General features: G+C 51.7%; 1 protein-coding gene across 1 annotated transcript in view; it reads left to right on the plus strand.

Annotated features, from left to right (window-relative positions):
- EFCAB8 (EF-hand calcium binding domain 8) overlaps positions 1 to 16,967 on the plus strand; it is a gene marked incomplete at its 5' end in the record, with an annotated part of 58,255 nt that overhangs the window by 8,504 nt on the left and 32,784 nt on the right. The window contains 8 exon segments of the mRNA XM_021711487.1: positions 642 to 779; positions 2,034 to 2,144; positions 3,114 to 3,341; positions 3,986 to 4,056; positions 9,262 to 9,341; positions 9,344 to 9,465; positions 10,268 to 10,477; positions 11,592 to 11,723. Of these exon segments, the coding sequence (XP_021567162.1) occupies positions 642 to 779; positions 2,034 to 2,144; positions 3,114 to 3,341; positions 3,986 to 4,056; positions 9,262 to 9,341; positions 9,344 to 9,465; positions 10,268 to 10,477; positions 11,592 to 11,723 (1,092 nt within the window).

Genomic DNA, 16,967 nt, shown 5'->3' on the forward strand with positions numbered 1-16,967 from the left:
AAGCGAGGGTCTGGAGGGACTGTGGGCCCCTTGAGGGAAGTCCCTGCCCCTGGGATGTGTGGGAGGGGCTATTCCAGGCAGAGGGCCACATTGTTGCCTACTTTGGGAGCCACTCGAGGACTGAGTCCAAGGCTGGCTCCACCTGAGTGAAACTGGGGTGGGAGCAAGGCTTAGGGGCTCGTGCTGCCCTGCCCAGCCTCTATGTTCAGCATGAGTCCAGCCGCTCCAGCGGGCTGGGGGCCTGAAGAATTCGGGGTGGGCCACACCTTACCCCACCCCATGAACCTGGACTACCTGAGCATAAGAACAGCCTCTCTGTGCAGGGTGAGGTGGTGATGGGCTGTGTCCTGCCCCCACCTCATGAACTTGGGCTACCTAAGCATAAGAAGAACAGCCTCTCAGTGCATGGCAAGGTGGCAGCGGACTGTGCCCTGCTCCTACCCCTGAGAGCCTGGGTTACCCGGGCGTTGGAACAGCCTCTCTGTACCGGGTGAGGTGGTGGTGGGCCATGCCCTGCCCCTGCCCCTGTGGACTTGTGGCCCTGGGAGTGTGTGCCTGGCCTTGCTCTCGGGGCATACCTAGGGACTTGGCCAACCACTTCCCGAGCACCCACCTCGGCCCCTTTCCTATTTCCGTCCCAGAACATTCGCGTATGGGACATTCAGGACTGCGTGTGCCTCCAGTCCTTCTGTGGGAAGCTCTTTGCCCCGGGAAACTGCCCCATCACCAGTGCCTACTTCTGTGAGCAGGATAACACCCTTATCTGCAGCACCTACTCTGTGAGTGTCCCTGAGGGAGCAGGGTGTGGCCGCAGGTGGGAGGCCAGGGCCTGACATCCTGTGGGACACTGCAGGGCGGTCCCATTCTGTCCCTCCTGCACTGCTGAGCTGCCAGACTCTGCAGGCTGGCCCTGAGAGACTGTCCTGGGGCCCCATCTGCCTTCCTCTGTGCCCTTCTCCTGGTACATCCTTGGTTCTCCCTCCGGAGGCCCCCCCGGACCCCATGCTAGGTTGGAGCGCTTCCTCCATGTGCCTTGGCCCCTCCCTCCATTGTGACCCTCGTGCTCTGTGGTCCTGTGATGGAAACATCTTTCCTGCTCCAGGAAGTGGAGCCACAACTGAGCAGTCCCTCCAAGGGAGGTACCTGGGTGGCTGGTGGCATGACTGTCTGAGTTAGGACTCAGCTGGCCCCATGGTAGATCTCTTCTGAGCCTGAAGACAGGAAGGGGTGGACTGAAGCTTCCTGCCCAGGGCAGGGGGCAGGCCCTGATGGGGCAGGGATTAGGGAGCTGTGAGGCTGAGCTGCACTCACAGCAGGGGCTTCTGCCTGGCAGGAAGAGTGGGCCACGCGTGGTGGAGCACCTCTGAGGCTGCAGACCCCTGTTGGCCACCCGGCAAGGCCGTGTGTGCTCGCTGCGCTCCCCATATGGTGGTGTTCTTGAGAGCTGGGGGTGGGCTTCTGCACCTCTTTGCTGAGTGTCAGCTGGGCTGTCAGCGTTTGTTGAATTAAATAGACCTTTGATGTTCACTTTAGGTCATTGAATGTTATCAACCCCCTGCTCTTTCTTGGGAACTGAGATTGTGTTAAGGAGACACTGCCCCATCTCTCAAGGAAGTCGAAGGGTAGAAGAAAAACATAATTTTGGTGAAAAGTGCTCTGTGTTACGATAGAGTTGTATGCCAGGTGCTCCCTCCTGGGAACACAGAGAAATCCTTAGCCTAGTCTGGGACAGTCAGGGAAGGCTTTCTGGGGGGAACCTGGCTGAGACTTTAACTTCTCAGAAGTTGCAAAGTAAGAGGGACCTTGGACTTGGAATTTGGGGTTTGGGAGACCCCCTCCTGGGGAGTGGGGGCATGGAGTCAGGGTGAGGGTCTCAGCAGGCCCATGGAGGAGTCTGGGAGCCTCGTTGGGCGGAGGCCTATGTGCAGTCCGGATGTCTCGATGCCTGGATATGTTGGGAGGGTCTCCTGGGGCCAGCACTGAGGGCAGAACCCTCTGACTCCCCAGCCATCTGGCCCTCTCCCTGCCCACAGATTGGGGTCCTGAAGGGGTACCTGGAGGCCCAGGGGCCTCTGAAGGCAGGGAAGATCACAACTCACAGCGTCTCGCTGTGCGCCGTCCTCTACAGCAAGATCTTCAAGCAGGTGAGTACTTCTGAGCCCAGGGGGCCTCGGGTGACATGGGCAGGACCCAGACCTGCCCAGCCTGTCAGCTCATGTGTGGCGTGTTGGGAGCCTGCGGGGCTTTGGTGGTGGTGCTGGGGCAGCGGTGGGCTGGTGTGAGGTCAGGCCTGCTCTCTGCAGTGAGTCACAGGCCCACCTGACTCCTGTGCTCATGCCCTGGCTGAGCACCCAGGCCAATTCTGGCTGAGGGCTTCCTCATCTGGAGCATGACGCAGAGAGCTAGTTGCAGGCGCTCTCTGAGGGTCTAGGGCAGGTGCTGATTTGGGTACCACCTTCCAGAGAAGCTGGCTTTGGCATTGTTCCCTGTGGAGAGGGAGGGAGGCCCAGGTGGCAGAGCCATGTCTGCTGCAGAGATGGCATCTGGTTGCATGGACCCGGGTCACCGCTTGGGCTTCCCTCCTGTCCTCACTCTTGATACCAGCACCTCTCACTGCCTCAGGGCACATCATTGCCTTAAGACAGCTTTTTGGTTTTGTTCTCAATTGTTTTCAACATTTTTGAGATGTTCTTAGTAGGAGAGTTGGTCTTCAACAGCCTCGCCTGCCATTGTTGCATTGTCACACTGGCATGGCATGAATGTCTCCTTGGGCAGCATGACCGTCCTTTACTCTCAGTGTTTCTCTGTCTGGGGCAGCTTATTTCCTGTTTGTGTTTTGGTTTTGGTTTTTTTGGTCATGATTAATGATAATGAATTTGACTAATGATAATGAACTAGGGATTATTTTCTTTGGATAGAGTCTGATAAGTGATATTTCTGACTTAGCAGGACTTCACTGAACCATGACACAGGGCAGAGAAAGGCCTGCTTTCAAGAGTGACTTGTGGGGCAGCAGAGGGCCCCGAAAGTCTGTTTTCCCCGCAACACGGAGGGGAGGCACCATGCAGGCTGGAGGCTGCCCTTGCTGCAGCCCTGCTGTGTGCTGCCTGCAGGTGGTGAGTGGCTGCCTGCAGGGCACCGTGAGTGTGTGGGAGGTCGTGACGGGCAGCAAGAAGATGGAGTTCTCTGTGTCCGACACCCAGCAAGTGGAGCTGACTGCCATGGCCCTGGATGAGTCGGAGCGGTGCCTGCTCACCGGCTTACGTGATGGCACGGTGAAGATGTGGAACTACAACATCAGCAAATGCCTGCTGACCTTTCCCAGTTCGGACCAGCTGGAGGTGGGTGTGGCAAGGCCAGCTCCCCGACCTGGGATGCGCTCCGTCAGGCTTCCTGGAGAGGGTGTGTCACATGGTCTGCGTCCTGCCTCCCTGCGCCCTTGTGTCCCGTCATGAGATGGGGTGGGCTAGTGCCTACCTTGGGAGGGCTTCCCGCCAGCTGCTCTCACTCCTCAGCCACACATAGGAGCCTGGGGCCATACCATGCTCACCCCTGAGTAGGAAACACCCGATAGGGTGCTAGGGACAGTTCCTGGGTAGCACAGAGTAGAGCCAGCAGGCCACTCTGGGGCTTGAGCCCACCACCCTCACCTTGGGCCTTTAAGCAACTCAGAAAGGGCACATGACTGAGAAGCCAGGGTCCTGCTCCAGGTCCTGTCACCCAACAATTGCTTGACCTTAGCTAGTTCAGTTGTCCCCAGCTATCCCCTTATGAAGTGGACATGGATGCCCACCGTGTCTGCCTCCTGTACACCTGCCGAGACGGTGGGATGGAGAGTACTCTGTGGAGGAGAGGGGGGCTCCATGCTAGGGAATTCTTACCAGCGTGGGAGGACTGACCTCTTGCTTGGCACCTTGAGGAAGACACTTAGGCCCAGGGCTGTGCTTTCGAGGAATTCCATAGTCCTGTTTTCTCTCATCTTCAGATTAGTGGGATTGCCCATATGAACAAAGTATTTTACGTGACAGGATGGAGTCAGAGAATCACCTGTTTCATGTGAGTAGTAGGCGTGCACGGTGAGGGGGTCATGTGAGTAGCAGGTGAGCATGGTGAGAGAGTGATATGAGTACAAGGCATGCCTCATGAGGGGGTCATGTGAGTAGCAGGCGTGCATAGTGAGGGGTCATGTGAGTAGCAGGCGTATATGGTGAGGGAGTCATGTGAGTAGCAGGCGTGCACAGTGAGGGGTCATGTGAGTAGCAAGTGTGCATGGTGAGGGGGTTGTGTGAGTAGCAGGCCTGCACAGTGAGGGTCATGTAAGCAGCAGGTGTGCACGGTGAGGGAGTCGTGTGAGTAGCAGGCTAGCATGATGAAGGGTCATGTGACTGGTAGGCCTGCACAGTGAGGGCTCATGTAAGTAGCAGGCCTGCACAGTGAGGAGTTCATGTGAGTAGCAGGCGTGTACGGTGAGAGCGTCATGTGAGTAGCAGGTGAGCATGGTGAGGGGTCATGTGAGTAGCAAGTGTGCACAGTGAGTGGGTTGTGTGAATAGAGGGCATGGATGGTGAGGGGTCGTGTGAGCAGCAGGTGTGCACAATGAAGGCATGTGAGTAGCAGGTGTACATGGTGAGAGGTCATGTAAGTAGCAGGTGTGCACAATGAGTGGGTCCTGTGAGTAGCAGGCAGGCACAGTGAGGGGTCATGTGAGTAGCAGGTCTGCACAGTGAGTGAGTCATGTGAGTAGCAGGCATACATGGTGAGGGGTCATATGAGTAGCAGGTGTGAACAGTGAGGGGGTCATGTGTTAGTAGGTGTGCATGGTGAGGGGTCATGTGCGCAGCAGGTGAGCATGGTGAGTAGGTCATGTGAATTCAGGGCACGGACGGTGAGGGGTCATGTGAGCAGCAGGCATGCATAGTGAAGGGGCACATGAATAGCAGGCATGCACAGTGAGGGCTCATGTGAGTAACAGTCATGCATAGTGAGTGGGTCATGTGAGTAGTGGGCATCCATGGAAAGGGGTCATGTGAGTAGCAGGTGAGCGGATCATGTGAGTAGCAGGCATGCACAGTGAAAGGTCATGTGAGTAGCGACTGTGCACAGTGAGGAGTCATGTAAGTAGCAGGTATGCACAGTGATGTGGTCATGTGTGTAGCAGGCATGCACAATGAGGGGATCATATGAGTAGCAAGCGTGCATGGTGTGGGGTCATGTGAGTGGCAGGCATGCACATTGAGGGGTCATGTGAGTAGGAGATGTGCACCATGAAGGGGTCATGTGAGTAGCAGGTATGCACAGTGAGGGGTCATGTGAATAGTTGGGATGCATGGTGAGCAACCATGTAACAGGCATGCACTATGAGTGAGTGGGTCATGTGAGTAGCAGGCGCACATGGTGAGTTGGTCATGTGAGTAGCTGGTGTGCATGGTGAAGGGCCATGTGAGTAACAGGTGTGCACTGTGAGTGGGTTATATGAGTAGCAGGCATGTGCAGTGAGGGGTCATGTGAGTAGCAGGTGTGCTTGATGAAGGGATCATGTGAGTAGCAGGCATGCACAGTGAGGGGATCACGTAAGTAGAAGACATGCATGTTGAGGTGGTCATGTGAATAGCATGCATGCATGGTGAGGGTTTTGTGAGCAGCAGGTGTGAATGGTGAGGGGGTCATGTGAGTAGCAGGTATGCACTGTTTTGTAATTCATGCTACTAGCATGAGTGCTTGGTGAGTGGGTTATGTTAGTAGCAGGAATGCATGGTGAGGGGTCATGTGAGTAGCATGTGTGCACAGTGAGTGGATCATGTTAATAGCAGTTGTGTACGGTAAGGGGACATGTATGTAGCAGGTGTGCACAGTGAGGGGGTCATGTGAGTGGCGGTGTGTACGGTGAGTGGGTCATGTGAGTAGTGGTAGCGCTCTTTGAGGGGTCATGTGAGTAGCAGGTGTGTGCAGTAAGTGGGTCATGAGAGGAGCAGGTGAGCATGGTGAGGGACCATGTGAGTAGCTGGTGTACATAGAGAGGGGTTAGGAGAGCTGCAGTTCCCTTTCCAGCTGGGTCCTCCAGTCCGAGCTCTCCTGGTGGGCAGAGCACTGAGCGGGAACATGGTGGTGGGTTGTGACTGTTGCTTTGCTGCTCGTTCTTTCATTCATTCATCAGTCATCGAGGCTAATAGATCCTCAATGTTTTTCTAGATGTAGGCCATGGATGTGAACAGGAATGATGGAATCTGCCTCCTGGTACATCTGGTTCAGTGGGAGAGTATCTTAGTTTGTTCGGGCTGCTATAATGGAGTACCATAGACTGGGTTGTTTATGCAGAAATTCACTTCTCACGGTTCTGGGGAAGTTCAAGAACTGGGAAGTTCAAGGTCAAGGTGCTGGCAGATCTGGTGTCTGCTGATGGCCCACTTTCTGGTACCTAGCCAACTGTCTTCTTGTTGTGACCTTACATGGTGGAGGGGACAAGAGGTGGCTCTGGGGCCTCTTTTCTAGGGCACTGATCCCAGTTGGGAGGCACCTTCGTGACCTCATCACATCCAAAGGCCCTGCCTCCAGAAATCTTCACCCTGGATTAAGTTTCAATATATGACTTTGGAGAACAAAATTCAGTCTATAGTATTCTGCCCCTGGCTCCCCAAAATTCATTCATTTTCTCATGCAGGACACATTCATTCCATCCCAGTAGCCCCCAAAGTCTTAAATTGTTCTAGTATCAACTTTAAATTCTCAGTCCAAAGTCACATCTAAATATTATCTAAACCAGACATGGGTGAAACTCAAGGTACGATTTATTCTGAAGCAAATTCCCCTCTAGCTGTGAACCTGTGTTACCAACATGTTATGTGCTTGCAAGATACAATGGCGGGACAGGCATGGGATAGGCAAAAGGAAATAGTGGAGAAGAAGAAAGGAATGACATGTCCCGGGCAAGTAAAAAACCCATCGGGGCAGATGCCAGTGGATCTTGAGTCTCAGTGCCCTGCCCTTTGGCCCACTTGTGTGGAGGCCCTGCCTTCAAGCCCTCGGGGTGGCAGTCCTTCCCTGCAGCTTTGCCAGGCAGGGGGACCCTGGGACTCTGGGATGTACTCTTCCCACAGCGGCTCTGGGCCTGGGCATTGGGATCCTGAGCCTGTGGCTCTGCAGGGAGGCACTGTCCTTTGAAATCCAGGTGATGGAAGCAGCTATAGCCCCTTGGCTCTGCTGGGTGTCACTTGTGCTGCACCAGGACCCCTGGGAGCTCCACTTGGAATGGTCATGGAGGCTGGCAAGGGGAGCCTGTGATGTGAGGTGACGATGAGCAGGGTGTGCTGCGGGCTCACAGGCATCGATGGCCCCTCCTCGATGCCATTCTGCCCCAGAGCCCTCATGCCCTGGGCTCATGGTAAGGAGGGCAGTCCTCCCTCTCTGAGTTGCTTCCAGGGTTATTCTTCCCTTGTCTCTGAGCATAGTGCTCCTTGCAGATCTCATCACCTGCCTGACTGTGCCTTGAGTGCTTTCTCCTGAACAGGCTTCCACATTTCCTTCTGTATGGACAGGCTGAGAATGGTCTGAATCTTTAAGTTCTGCTTCCTTTTTGATTAACAATTTGGTCTTTAGACCATTTCTCTCTTCTTGCATTTTACTATAAGTAGTTGAGAGAAACCAGCCACCTCTTCAATATGTTGCTTAGAAATTTCCTCAAATATCCAGTTTCCTCTAAGTTTGCCACAAAACACTAGAACACAAGCATAATCTAGTCAAGTTCTTTGCAGCTTTATAATCAGGGTGGCTTTTCCTCCTGTTTCCAATAACATGTTCCTTGTCTCCATTTAAGACTTTACTAGAAGGATTTTACCATTCATCCCACCATTCTGTTCAGGACCATGCAGGTGTTCTCTGAGAGGCTGAGGCTCTTTCTGCAGTGTTTCTCTGTTCTCTCTGGGGCCTCACTGATCTGAACAGTGGGCTTTTTCTAGCATGCACCTCAAAACTGTTCCAGCCTCTACCTGTCACCTGGTTCTAAAGCCACTTCTACATGTTCAGGTGTTTGTTACAACCACACCCACTTCTGGTACCAATTTCTTTCTCAGTCTGTTTAGTCTATGATGACAGATGCCATAGAGTGGGTGACTTATAACAACAGGAATTTATTTCTTACAGTTCTGGAAGCTGAGAAGTCCTAGATCAAAGCACTAGCAAATCTGGTGTCTGATGAGGACCTGCTTCCTGGTTCATAGATGGCCATCTTCTCACTGTACCCTCATGTGGTGGAAAGGATGCGGGATCTCTCTGGGGCTTTTTTTTTTTTTTTAGTTGGAGTCTCACCCTGTCACCCAGGCTAGAGCACAATGGCACACTCATGGCTACCCCAATGTTGACCTGCTGGACTCTGGCGATCCTTCCACCTCAGCCTTCCAAGTAGCCAGAACAACAGGTGCATGCTACCATGCTGGGCTAATTTTTTTTTTAATTGTAGAGACAAGGTCTCGCCAAGTTTCCCAGGCTGGTCTTGAACCTGCAGGCTCAGGCAATCCACTCGCCTCAGCCTCCCAAAGTGCTGGGATTACAGACTGAGCCACTGAGCCTGACCTGGGGCTTCTTTATAAAGGCATTCCTCCTGTTTATCAGGGTTCTGCCCTTCTCACCTAGTCACTCTCCAAAGGCCCCACCTCCAACATCCTTATATTGGAGATCAGGCTTTAGCATATTAATTTTGAAGGAACACAAATATACGATCTGTATCAAAAGGGCATACACTAATCAAATAATTTCATTTATAATTATAAAGTATAGTGAGCACTGTGAAACTTCTAGTAGAGGTTTCTGCTAGAGTGGTGGGAGGAAACCTGATTTCTTCTTGAGGGCGTGGTCAGAAGAGGGTTGGCTGAGGATGCTGTGGGTGGAGTATAATCTGAAAGGGGTGGGGCCGATCTCAGGGAAGTCCTGGGAATAGGATGAGCATTCCAGGCGAGGCAACACCGTGTGCAGGGCCCCTTTCTTTGTAGGGGGCCTTTGTAAGGCTGAGTTCCACTTCTTTGCACACCTAGTCCTTACTCGGGTGTCTGGCTGGTGATGAATTACGATTCATTATCTGTAAGAGGAGCTTGTGAAGTCCCTAGGACAGGGCTTTTGCAGTAGGCACGGAGTAATGTGAATGAGGCCAGTGGGGTGTGGCTGCAGCCCAGTCTGACGCCTGAGAGGATCCTCCTCTGGGTGGGCCTCAGGGCCCCCACCAGCCACCGTTAGAGGTGAGCCCAGCCCTCCTGCCTCTGGCTGTTTGCACAGGTTCCACAAGACCAAGCCGGTGCTCCTGTGCTACCCCTGGCAGACCTTTCACAAAGAGGATGTGCTGAGCATGGCCAAGTACAGAACCAGTTCCTAGGAACCTCCTCCTACAGTGGGGATGTCCTCTTCTGGAATGCCAAAGCCTTCAAGCCCGTCTTCAACTTCAACGCCTCTAAGAGCCCGTTTCCTCTGCAGCCCAAGAGGGTACGATGGCAGAAGCGAGATCTAGAGGCTGGCAGGGAGGGACACCTGGGCCTGGAGGGTCTTGGAAGCTGGGTAGGTAGGTTGCGGCTTCTAGAGTTTTCCTCATTGGACAGATGAGAAAACTCATGCTCAGAGCGGTAAGCCTCTTGCCTGAGGTCACAAGCAAGAGTAGGTCTGATATGGGCAGTCTGCAGAGGCAGCTGGCACTGGTCCTGTGCCCTCTAGGGGGTCACCTACTCCAGAAGGTGGCTCATATCCTCCCCACTGCTGTTGTCACGCATTACTGCTCTGAGCTCACCTGGCTTGTGGCGCGGACTCAGGAAACCCCTATAGTCTCTGATTTACCAAATCTTTAAAGATGATCGCTAGACAGGGTCTCTGGGGGTTGCCACATCCTGTGATTTCCTAATGTCAGAGAGAGGCACTTGGAAGCCACTGCAGGGGAAGGGGCTCTGGTAGGTGGGGCTTCCCCCAGGACAGCTCAGCTTTTCATCTGTTTTACATTTTGGTGCTTCCCTTGAGCTGGAAGACAACCACAAAAATAGTTGGATACCACTGTCCATTTTGCAGCTGGAGAAACCAAGTACCTCATGGGAGCAGCATCCTGCCTGTGAATGCTTAGGGCATTAGCGGCTGCCCAGGGATGGAGTTTTAAGCTCAGGTCTGATACCATTAGGGTGCCAGGCTTCTGGGCATATGCCCTGATGGCTGGAGGGCCCCAAGGTGTTGGTGTGGGCTTGGGAGGCCTGGATGTCCCTCTGGCACATGCAGTGCCTCAGGGGGCATGCTCTCCCTGGTGCAGGTGGAGAATGTGGATGACTTTCTGGCTGAGAACCACAGACTCAGCAGACCCTGCATGAAGCAGAACTGGGCACACAAGGCTGACAGGAAACTCCCCTGCCCTGGCTCCAGGGCTATGGCCAACACCAAACTGAGGCGGAACCTGACGTCAGCCCCGCCGGTGACGAGACACCTGAGAGACAAGGAGCCAGACAGGCCTACAACCCCGCAGGTGCAAGGGGGGCCCGGCCAGCAGCTTCCCTCACCCTCTGGCACCTGTATTTGTTTACTGTGTTCGTTTTATTATTTGGATGCGCTTTTCCCAGTGCCTTTACTTGTTTTGTGTGATGGGGGCCTGGGTAGAGAATGCCCTGTTTTAGTCCCATTGTGTATCACCCACTCTGTTGCTGCAGGCCTCTGTTAGCATGGTCCCTTCCCAGAGCACAGCCAGTACCAGGCCCACAAGTCTGAAAGCACAGAGGCAGGACATGAAGGGAACACAATGTTGAAACCTAGGGTCAGACATTAGATCCTGGGCTGCATCTCATTCCTTGGGCTCAGGTTGCCGGCGCTGGCCCAGATGAGCCAGGGCCTCCCTACCTTGGGTACCAAGCTGCAGAGGCAGGCCCAGATGCTGGCAACCACTCTCCCCCTCCTCTGAACCCTGTCTCTGCTCCAGAATTGTCCCTTCTGAGAATGACTGACAATTCTACTTTGTGGGTAGAAGGGAGAAAGGGCAAGAAGAGTTACACCCTCCTGCTCGCTGGGGATGCTGGGCCTTGGACCTTGCAGTGAGCACAGTATCAGCAGTATGTGCTGTAGTCTCTTGCATGGGGCTGGAGGAGCCCCTCATATTCCCATGGGTGGCATTTGACTCCTGCTTCTGGGACCTGGCTCGAGTGCGAAGCCCTGCCTTGCCTAGCATGCAGTAATTGCCAGGCCTGGGGCAGTCTGAACCTAGAGCCGACATGATCTGCATGACGCACGCTGCTGTCGATGGGCATATTTCATATTCCTGCAAGACACACCTGTCTTTGATGTACCAGGGTACCACCACTCCTGTTGTCACATCTTCCAAGGCAGTGGTACATAGGAGCCTCTGTCTCCATTTTTAACCAGGATGGTCTTTGCCAGGACCAAGGAAGGGTCTTCCCCAAAAGCAAGCTCAAGTCTGTCCAGAGAGCAAAATTGCCAGTCCCTTAAAAATGGAGACTCTCCAGCCTCCGAGCTGAGGTGCAGGAGCCCGGACATCCTGCCGTGCTTTGCTCAGGCAGTTATCTGCTGAGGGGCCCGTGGGGAAGGGAGACACCCTCGTGGTGACCTGGGAGGCCTGTTCTTCTTTCCAGAAGCCTTTCAGTGCGGGAAGATCCAGGCAGCCCAGCAATCCCCACGGCAAGCAGTCAGTTCTCAAAGAGGCTGAGACAAGGAATGGAGAATTCCAGAAGATGTTGCTGCAGTCCAACGTGTCGGTGGAGAAGGTTGGCAGTGCTCAGCGAGGACCTGGGATGTGAGCCAGGCGCCGGCCATCAGGATGGGGCATCTCCCAGAGCCTGAGAGGCGGTGTGGAGAGGATGTGGCCACTGGGGGGAGTGCCTGGGTGGAGGGGCGCTAGGAAGAGGGGCAGGGTCCCTCCTGGCTGGGAGGAAAGTGGCATTCCCAGAACCCGTTGTTAGAATACCATCCTGTCACCTGAGGCCTGTGGTGGTGGGGGTGGGGGGGATTCATACCTGTTCCCTCTTCCTCCTATGCCTTTTCCTTTCTGGCCCTTATCACCACTCACTGTGATGCCGACCCCCTTCCTGAAGATGCAAACCACCTCTGAGTTAGGGTGCAGTGGGCCTGCCTCAGGCCTGGCTCCAGGGACCAGGGACTGGAGAACCCAGGACAGTGCCCTCTGTGCTGGGTCTTCAGGGGCAGGGAGAACCAGGAGGGGCTGCACATTCTCTCTTCCAGCTTCCGAACATTCTTCCATCCCTCTAAGACATGCCTGAGGAAATGTAAGTGTCACACAGCTAGTTAGTAATAGTCACATGGAAGTGTGTGTGACAAAAAGCAGAGGTCTCCTGTGCCCCACTCACCCCACCCCTCACTCCTAACAGAGCTATCAACAGTCTGGGCCTAGCCTTCATAAGCTTTTGGTATGAAGTGATAACCATGACCCCCACTTACTGTTTCATGTGAGCGCGTATCATGAGTATGTCTGGAATCCAGGTTCATCTTTTTTTTTTTTTCTTGAGTTGGGATCTCTCTCTATTGCCCAGGCTGGAGTATAGTGGCACGATCACAGCTTGCCACAGCCTCAAACTCCTGGGCTCAGGTGATCCTTCCACTTCAGCCTCCTAAGTAGGTTGAGGCTACAGGCACATGCCACTCATGTCCAGCTAAGTTTTGTATTTTTTGTAGAGACAAGATCTCACTGTGTTGCCCAGGCTGGTCTCAAACTCCTGGGCTCAAGAGATTCTCCCGTCTCAGCCTCCCAAAGTGCTGGGTTTACGGGTGTGAGCCGTGCCCAGCCCTCATTCTTTTTACAATTGCTCAGTGCCCCGTAATTTAGATGCATCACAAACTGTTATCCAGCCTTCTACTGACAGACATGTCGGTTAGTCCTAGTTTTTAGAACTTGGGAGCAGGACTGCATTGAATGTCCTTGCAGGTACATTCCTGCACACTGGTATGAGTGTATTGAAGGGTCACAACATTGCCAACAGACCCCATCTCTTTAAATCTGTGACCTCCCCCAAGGTAGATGACTTGAAGCCTGACCTCTCTGGCTGGTGATCTGGTGCTGTCAGGGCGCAGGCACTACCGTGCCAGGGTCTGGGGAAGGAAGCTGTGGACAGGAGAGACCAAGTCCTGCTGTGCAGAGCTGCCATCCTAGTTGAGGCAAAACAGACCATTAACCAGCAAGTATGATAAGGGGCATGCCACAGAGTGAAAGGAGTGGCAGAGAACAGAAACACTGGGAAGAGGGTGAGAGATGGGTATGGGAGGGGGATGGCATTGCTATTTTAATAGCCTGGTCAGGGAGGGCTTCACAGAGGAGGTGGCATTTGTGCAGGGCTTGCAGGAGGTGAAGAAATATAGGTGCAGTTATCTGGAAGGAGGATGACCCAGCAGAGGAAGCAGCAGGCACAGAGGCTCTCCCAGGAGAGCTTACTTGGAGTAGTCAAGAAAGAGCACTACCCTCTCTCTCTTCTCTCTCTTCATCCTCTGATGCTCTCTCAAATTGAAAGTGACACATATACTTCATTAAAAATAAACAAATTCAAACTTTATCGAAGGGTCTGAAGTAAAAGAATGGCTGTCTCCCTCCTCAGCCTCCAGGGCACTTGCTGGATGCTTGTGGTTCACACACAAGTACATACATGCATGACTGCATATGTGTAAACAAGCTAGTTTCGTCAAATAGTGTCATAGAGTATGTGTTCTTCTACAGCTGACTCTACTCTTTTTCCCTGATGCCTCACAGCATCCTTCGTGACGTGATCACGGTACCCAGCTTGCCTGCTGTATCATACCCTGAGTGTGCCATCTCTGCAGCTGGCGATGGCTAGGTCTCCAGGTTTTGCCTCTGTGGAAATCACTGCATTGAACATCCTTGTAGATACATTTTGGACCTCTTGTCTATTTCCCATTCAGGAAACCTCGGGATTAGAAACACTCCTAAAAAGCCATTGATATGTGGTGTACCTTTCAGTCTAATAATAATATTAGCAGCAGCTGGTGCTTACTGAGCTCTTAACATCTGCTAGGCAGTGAGCTTACTGGTTTATGTGTATTGTTTTTCTATTCTCCCTCAAACAGCCCTGGGAAGTATGTACTATTATTATTATTCCTATTTTATGAGTATAAAACAGGCTCCAGGAGGAGCAGTGACCCGCCCAAGTTTCTCACTGCCAGAAATTGGCAGAGCCAGAGCCTTATTCCACGACTGTCTGGGTTTGAAATCTGAGTTCTTTTTAACTTTTTGTGCTGCCCTGCTGGGAGTTCCTTGGACTTTTTGCCTGACATGGTGGTCTGTGTAGAATAATAATTTGAATCATAAATGTGATTGGATTTTTGACTGGAGAAAGGATGCAGATGGTGAGATATCAGGCACGATGGCTGGCAGGCATGTGTGTATGCATGTGCGTGTGTAAGTGACTGTGGCCACCATCTAAGCAAGGCTGGCCCCCTCTGAAACTGCCAGCTTCAAAGTGCAGCCTTCCACCCTCACCTGAGCAGTTGAGCCCCTTCTCTCTGGGAAGTTGTGGGCTGGGCAAGACATTTTGGAGGGTTCCCTGGAGAGGGTCTCGGGTACTTGGGTCACCCCTGGTCCCACCCAGCCTTTCCTTAGAGGAGGAAACGCTCTGGTGGGCTGGGGCAAGGACACCTTGGGGAGAGTCTTACCTGCTGGGCCTTCCTCCTTGCCATTTCTGTCTGGCCATCTCAGAGACTGTAGGCATGGCAGAAAGAGTGCGAGGAAGTGTCGAGGATGTCCTGATAGTCAAGATGAGCACCTGCCCCGGGCTGCCTCCCTAGCTGGGAAGGACCAGACTGGTGGGGAGTGGGAAATTGTTCCAAGAGGTATGAAGCTGAGCCCGTGTAGCTGCCTCAGCTTCTGAAGGCCTGCATGGAAGCCATTAGCTCCTGAGGCTGAGAGGCTCTCTGGGACCCCTGGGCTGAGTGAGGCTGCAATGCCCACCTTCCGCCCAGCAGCTCTGCCCAAATGAATAGGGGAGTATGTGTGGGCTTTGAGGCCTGAGTACAGAGTGCAAAAGAAATAGCATTGGGTCCCTGTCCCTTGCAGCACATGAGCCCTGCTCTGTCCAGTACCCCGACTGTCTCCTTTGCTGCTGATCCAGGTTTCCAGGTGACCCCCACCCCCAGGCCTGCCACTGATCCGGGGCTCCTGGCAAGTCCCGAGCCCTTATACCCCTCGCTGTGCCTGCTCCCACTGTCCAAGGACTGGTGAGGGAAGGAAGTCTCAGCTTTTCCCCAGTTTGGAAATGGGAGATTTTATGGCACTGTGTTTTGGTGACTTGTGCAACTCTGAGGAATTATATTTTAGAAGAATACTTACTGATCTGGTATGTGATTATGACATAGTTTTAAAACATCTTTTAAAAATGACAGATAATGATTACTATAAAAATTAAGCATGCATTTTTGAGATTTTTTTAATGGTTTTGGTTTTCAAATGAAACTGGGAGCATTTAAAAACTAGACTATATAGTAGATAATCCTTCCTCTTGGTACATGTGACTCTATCTTCTTTATGCTTTTAATAGCATCATATGGGAATGATCTAGGTTTTTTGGATCCTGAAATCTAATCAATTTGGGAGGTACTTTTTAAGAAAAATAATACAAATTATACAAAATTAGGTACAGAAGTGAATGTTTACTTAGAATAAGAAAACAAATGACAGTATTTTTAAAAAAAAACGTACAAAGCTGACAATTACAATAGTCAATACACTTATTAGTTCCTCCCAGGACCTTGAACTTGAGCCTGCATTTAGCTTTGAGCTTCACAAACTTCACTGGTAAGTACAGAATATTTCTTTGGATTCATTTTGATTTATTTAATGAATGCCCCATTGATGGACTTTTAAGTTACTCATAAGTTTTTGCTATTACAAACAGTGACACAATTGAAATGTTATAGGTTTGCCTGTGCAGTTATGGTAGATTTCTCAGAAACAGGATTGATGCACAAAGTTTGTGCAGTTTACACTTTGACTGGTGAAGCTGGTTTGCTCTCTGAAAGACTGATGATTAATTTCCCCTTGGCAGTTTGGGTCTACCTTTGACCTCACATGAAGCTAGTACTCACATGATCCTTTTCTTCATTTCTGCCTGTCTGATAGGTGGAAGATAACATTATTTATTGATTTTTTTGATTGCCTGTGAGATTAGGCTTTTTGAATATCTGTTAGACGTTTGCATTTATTTCTTCAATGAGGAATTCATATCCTCTGTCTATTCTTTTTCTTATTGATTTCTTGGAGCTCTTTGTGTGTTCTGGAAATGGGAACTTTGCCTGATATATATTGCAAATATTTCTATCTTGTCTGCCTTAATTTGTTGTATTATACTAAGGTTTTAATTTTGTTTGTTTGAGTTAGGGTCTCACTCTGCTGCCCAGGTTAGAGTGCACTGGCATGATCATGACCATCATAGCCCACAGCAGCCTCGACCTCCTGGGCTCAGGCTTCCACCTCAGCCTCCCAAGTAGCTGGGATTACAGGTGCCTGGCTAATTTTTTTGTTTTTATTTTTGTAGAGACAAGGTTTTGCTATGTTGCCCAGGCTGATCTTGAACTCCTGGGCTCAAGCAATTCTCTCACCTTGGCCCCTAAAGTGCTGGAATTACAGGCAAGAGCCACTGCACCTGGCCCATCCTAACAATTTTTAAGGGTACTGTTTGGTGGTACTGCATGTATTCATAGTGTTGTGCAGCTAGCACCACTGTCCATTTTAACTCATTTCATCTTGTAAGATGGAAACTCTGTACTCATTAAATAGTAACTCCCAGCTCCTCTCCCAGCAGCCCCTGGTGACTGCTGTTCTACTTTCCGTCTTCATGATCTGAATATTCTAATTACCTCCTATTCCACTATAAGTGGAATCATATATTTTCTTTTTGTGACTGGCTCATTTCACTTGGCATAATGTGCTCTTTGGTTAAGTTAATTCCCAAACGTTTTATTCTTTTTGATGCTATTTTAAATGGAATTGT

This window comes from Carlito syrichta, unplaced genomic scaffold, assembly GCF_000164805.1.
Source record: "Carlito syrichta isolate Samal-C Ts95f unplaced genomic scaffold, Tarsius_syrichta-2.0.1 Scaffold302319, whole genome shotgun sequence".
Taxonomy (NCBI): Eukaryota; Metazoa; Chordata; class Mammalia; order Primates; family Tarsiidae; genus Carlito; species Carlito syrichta.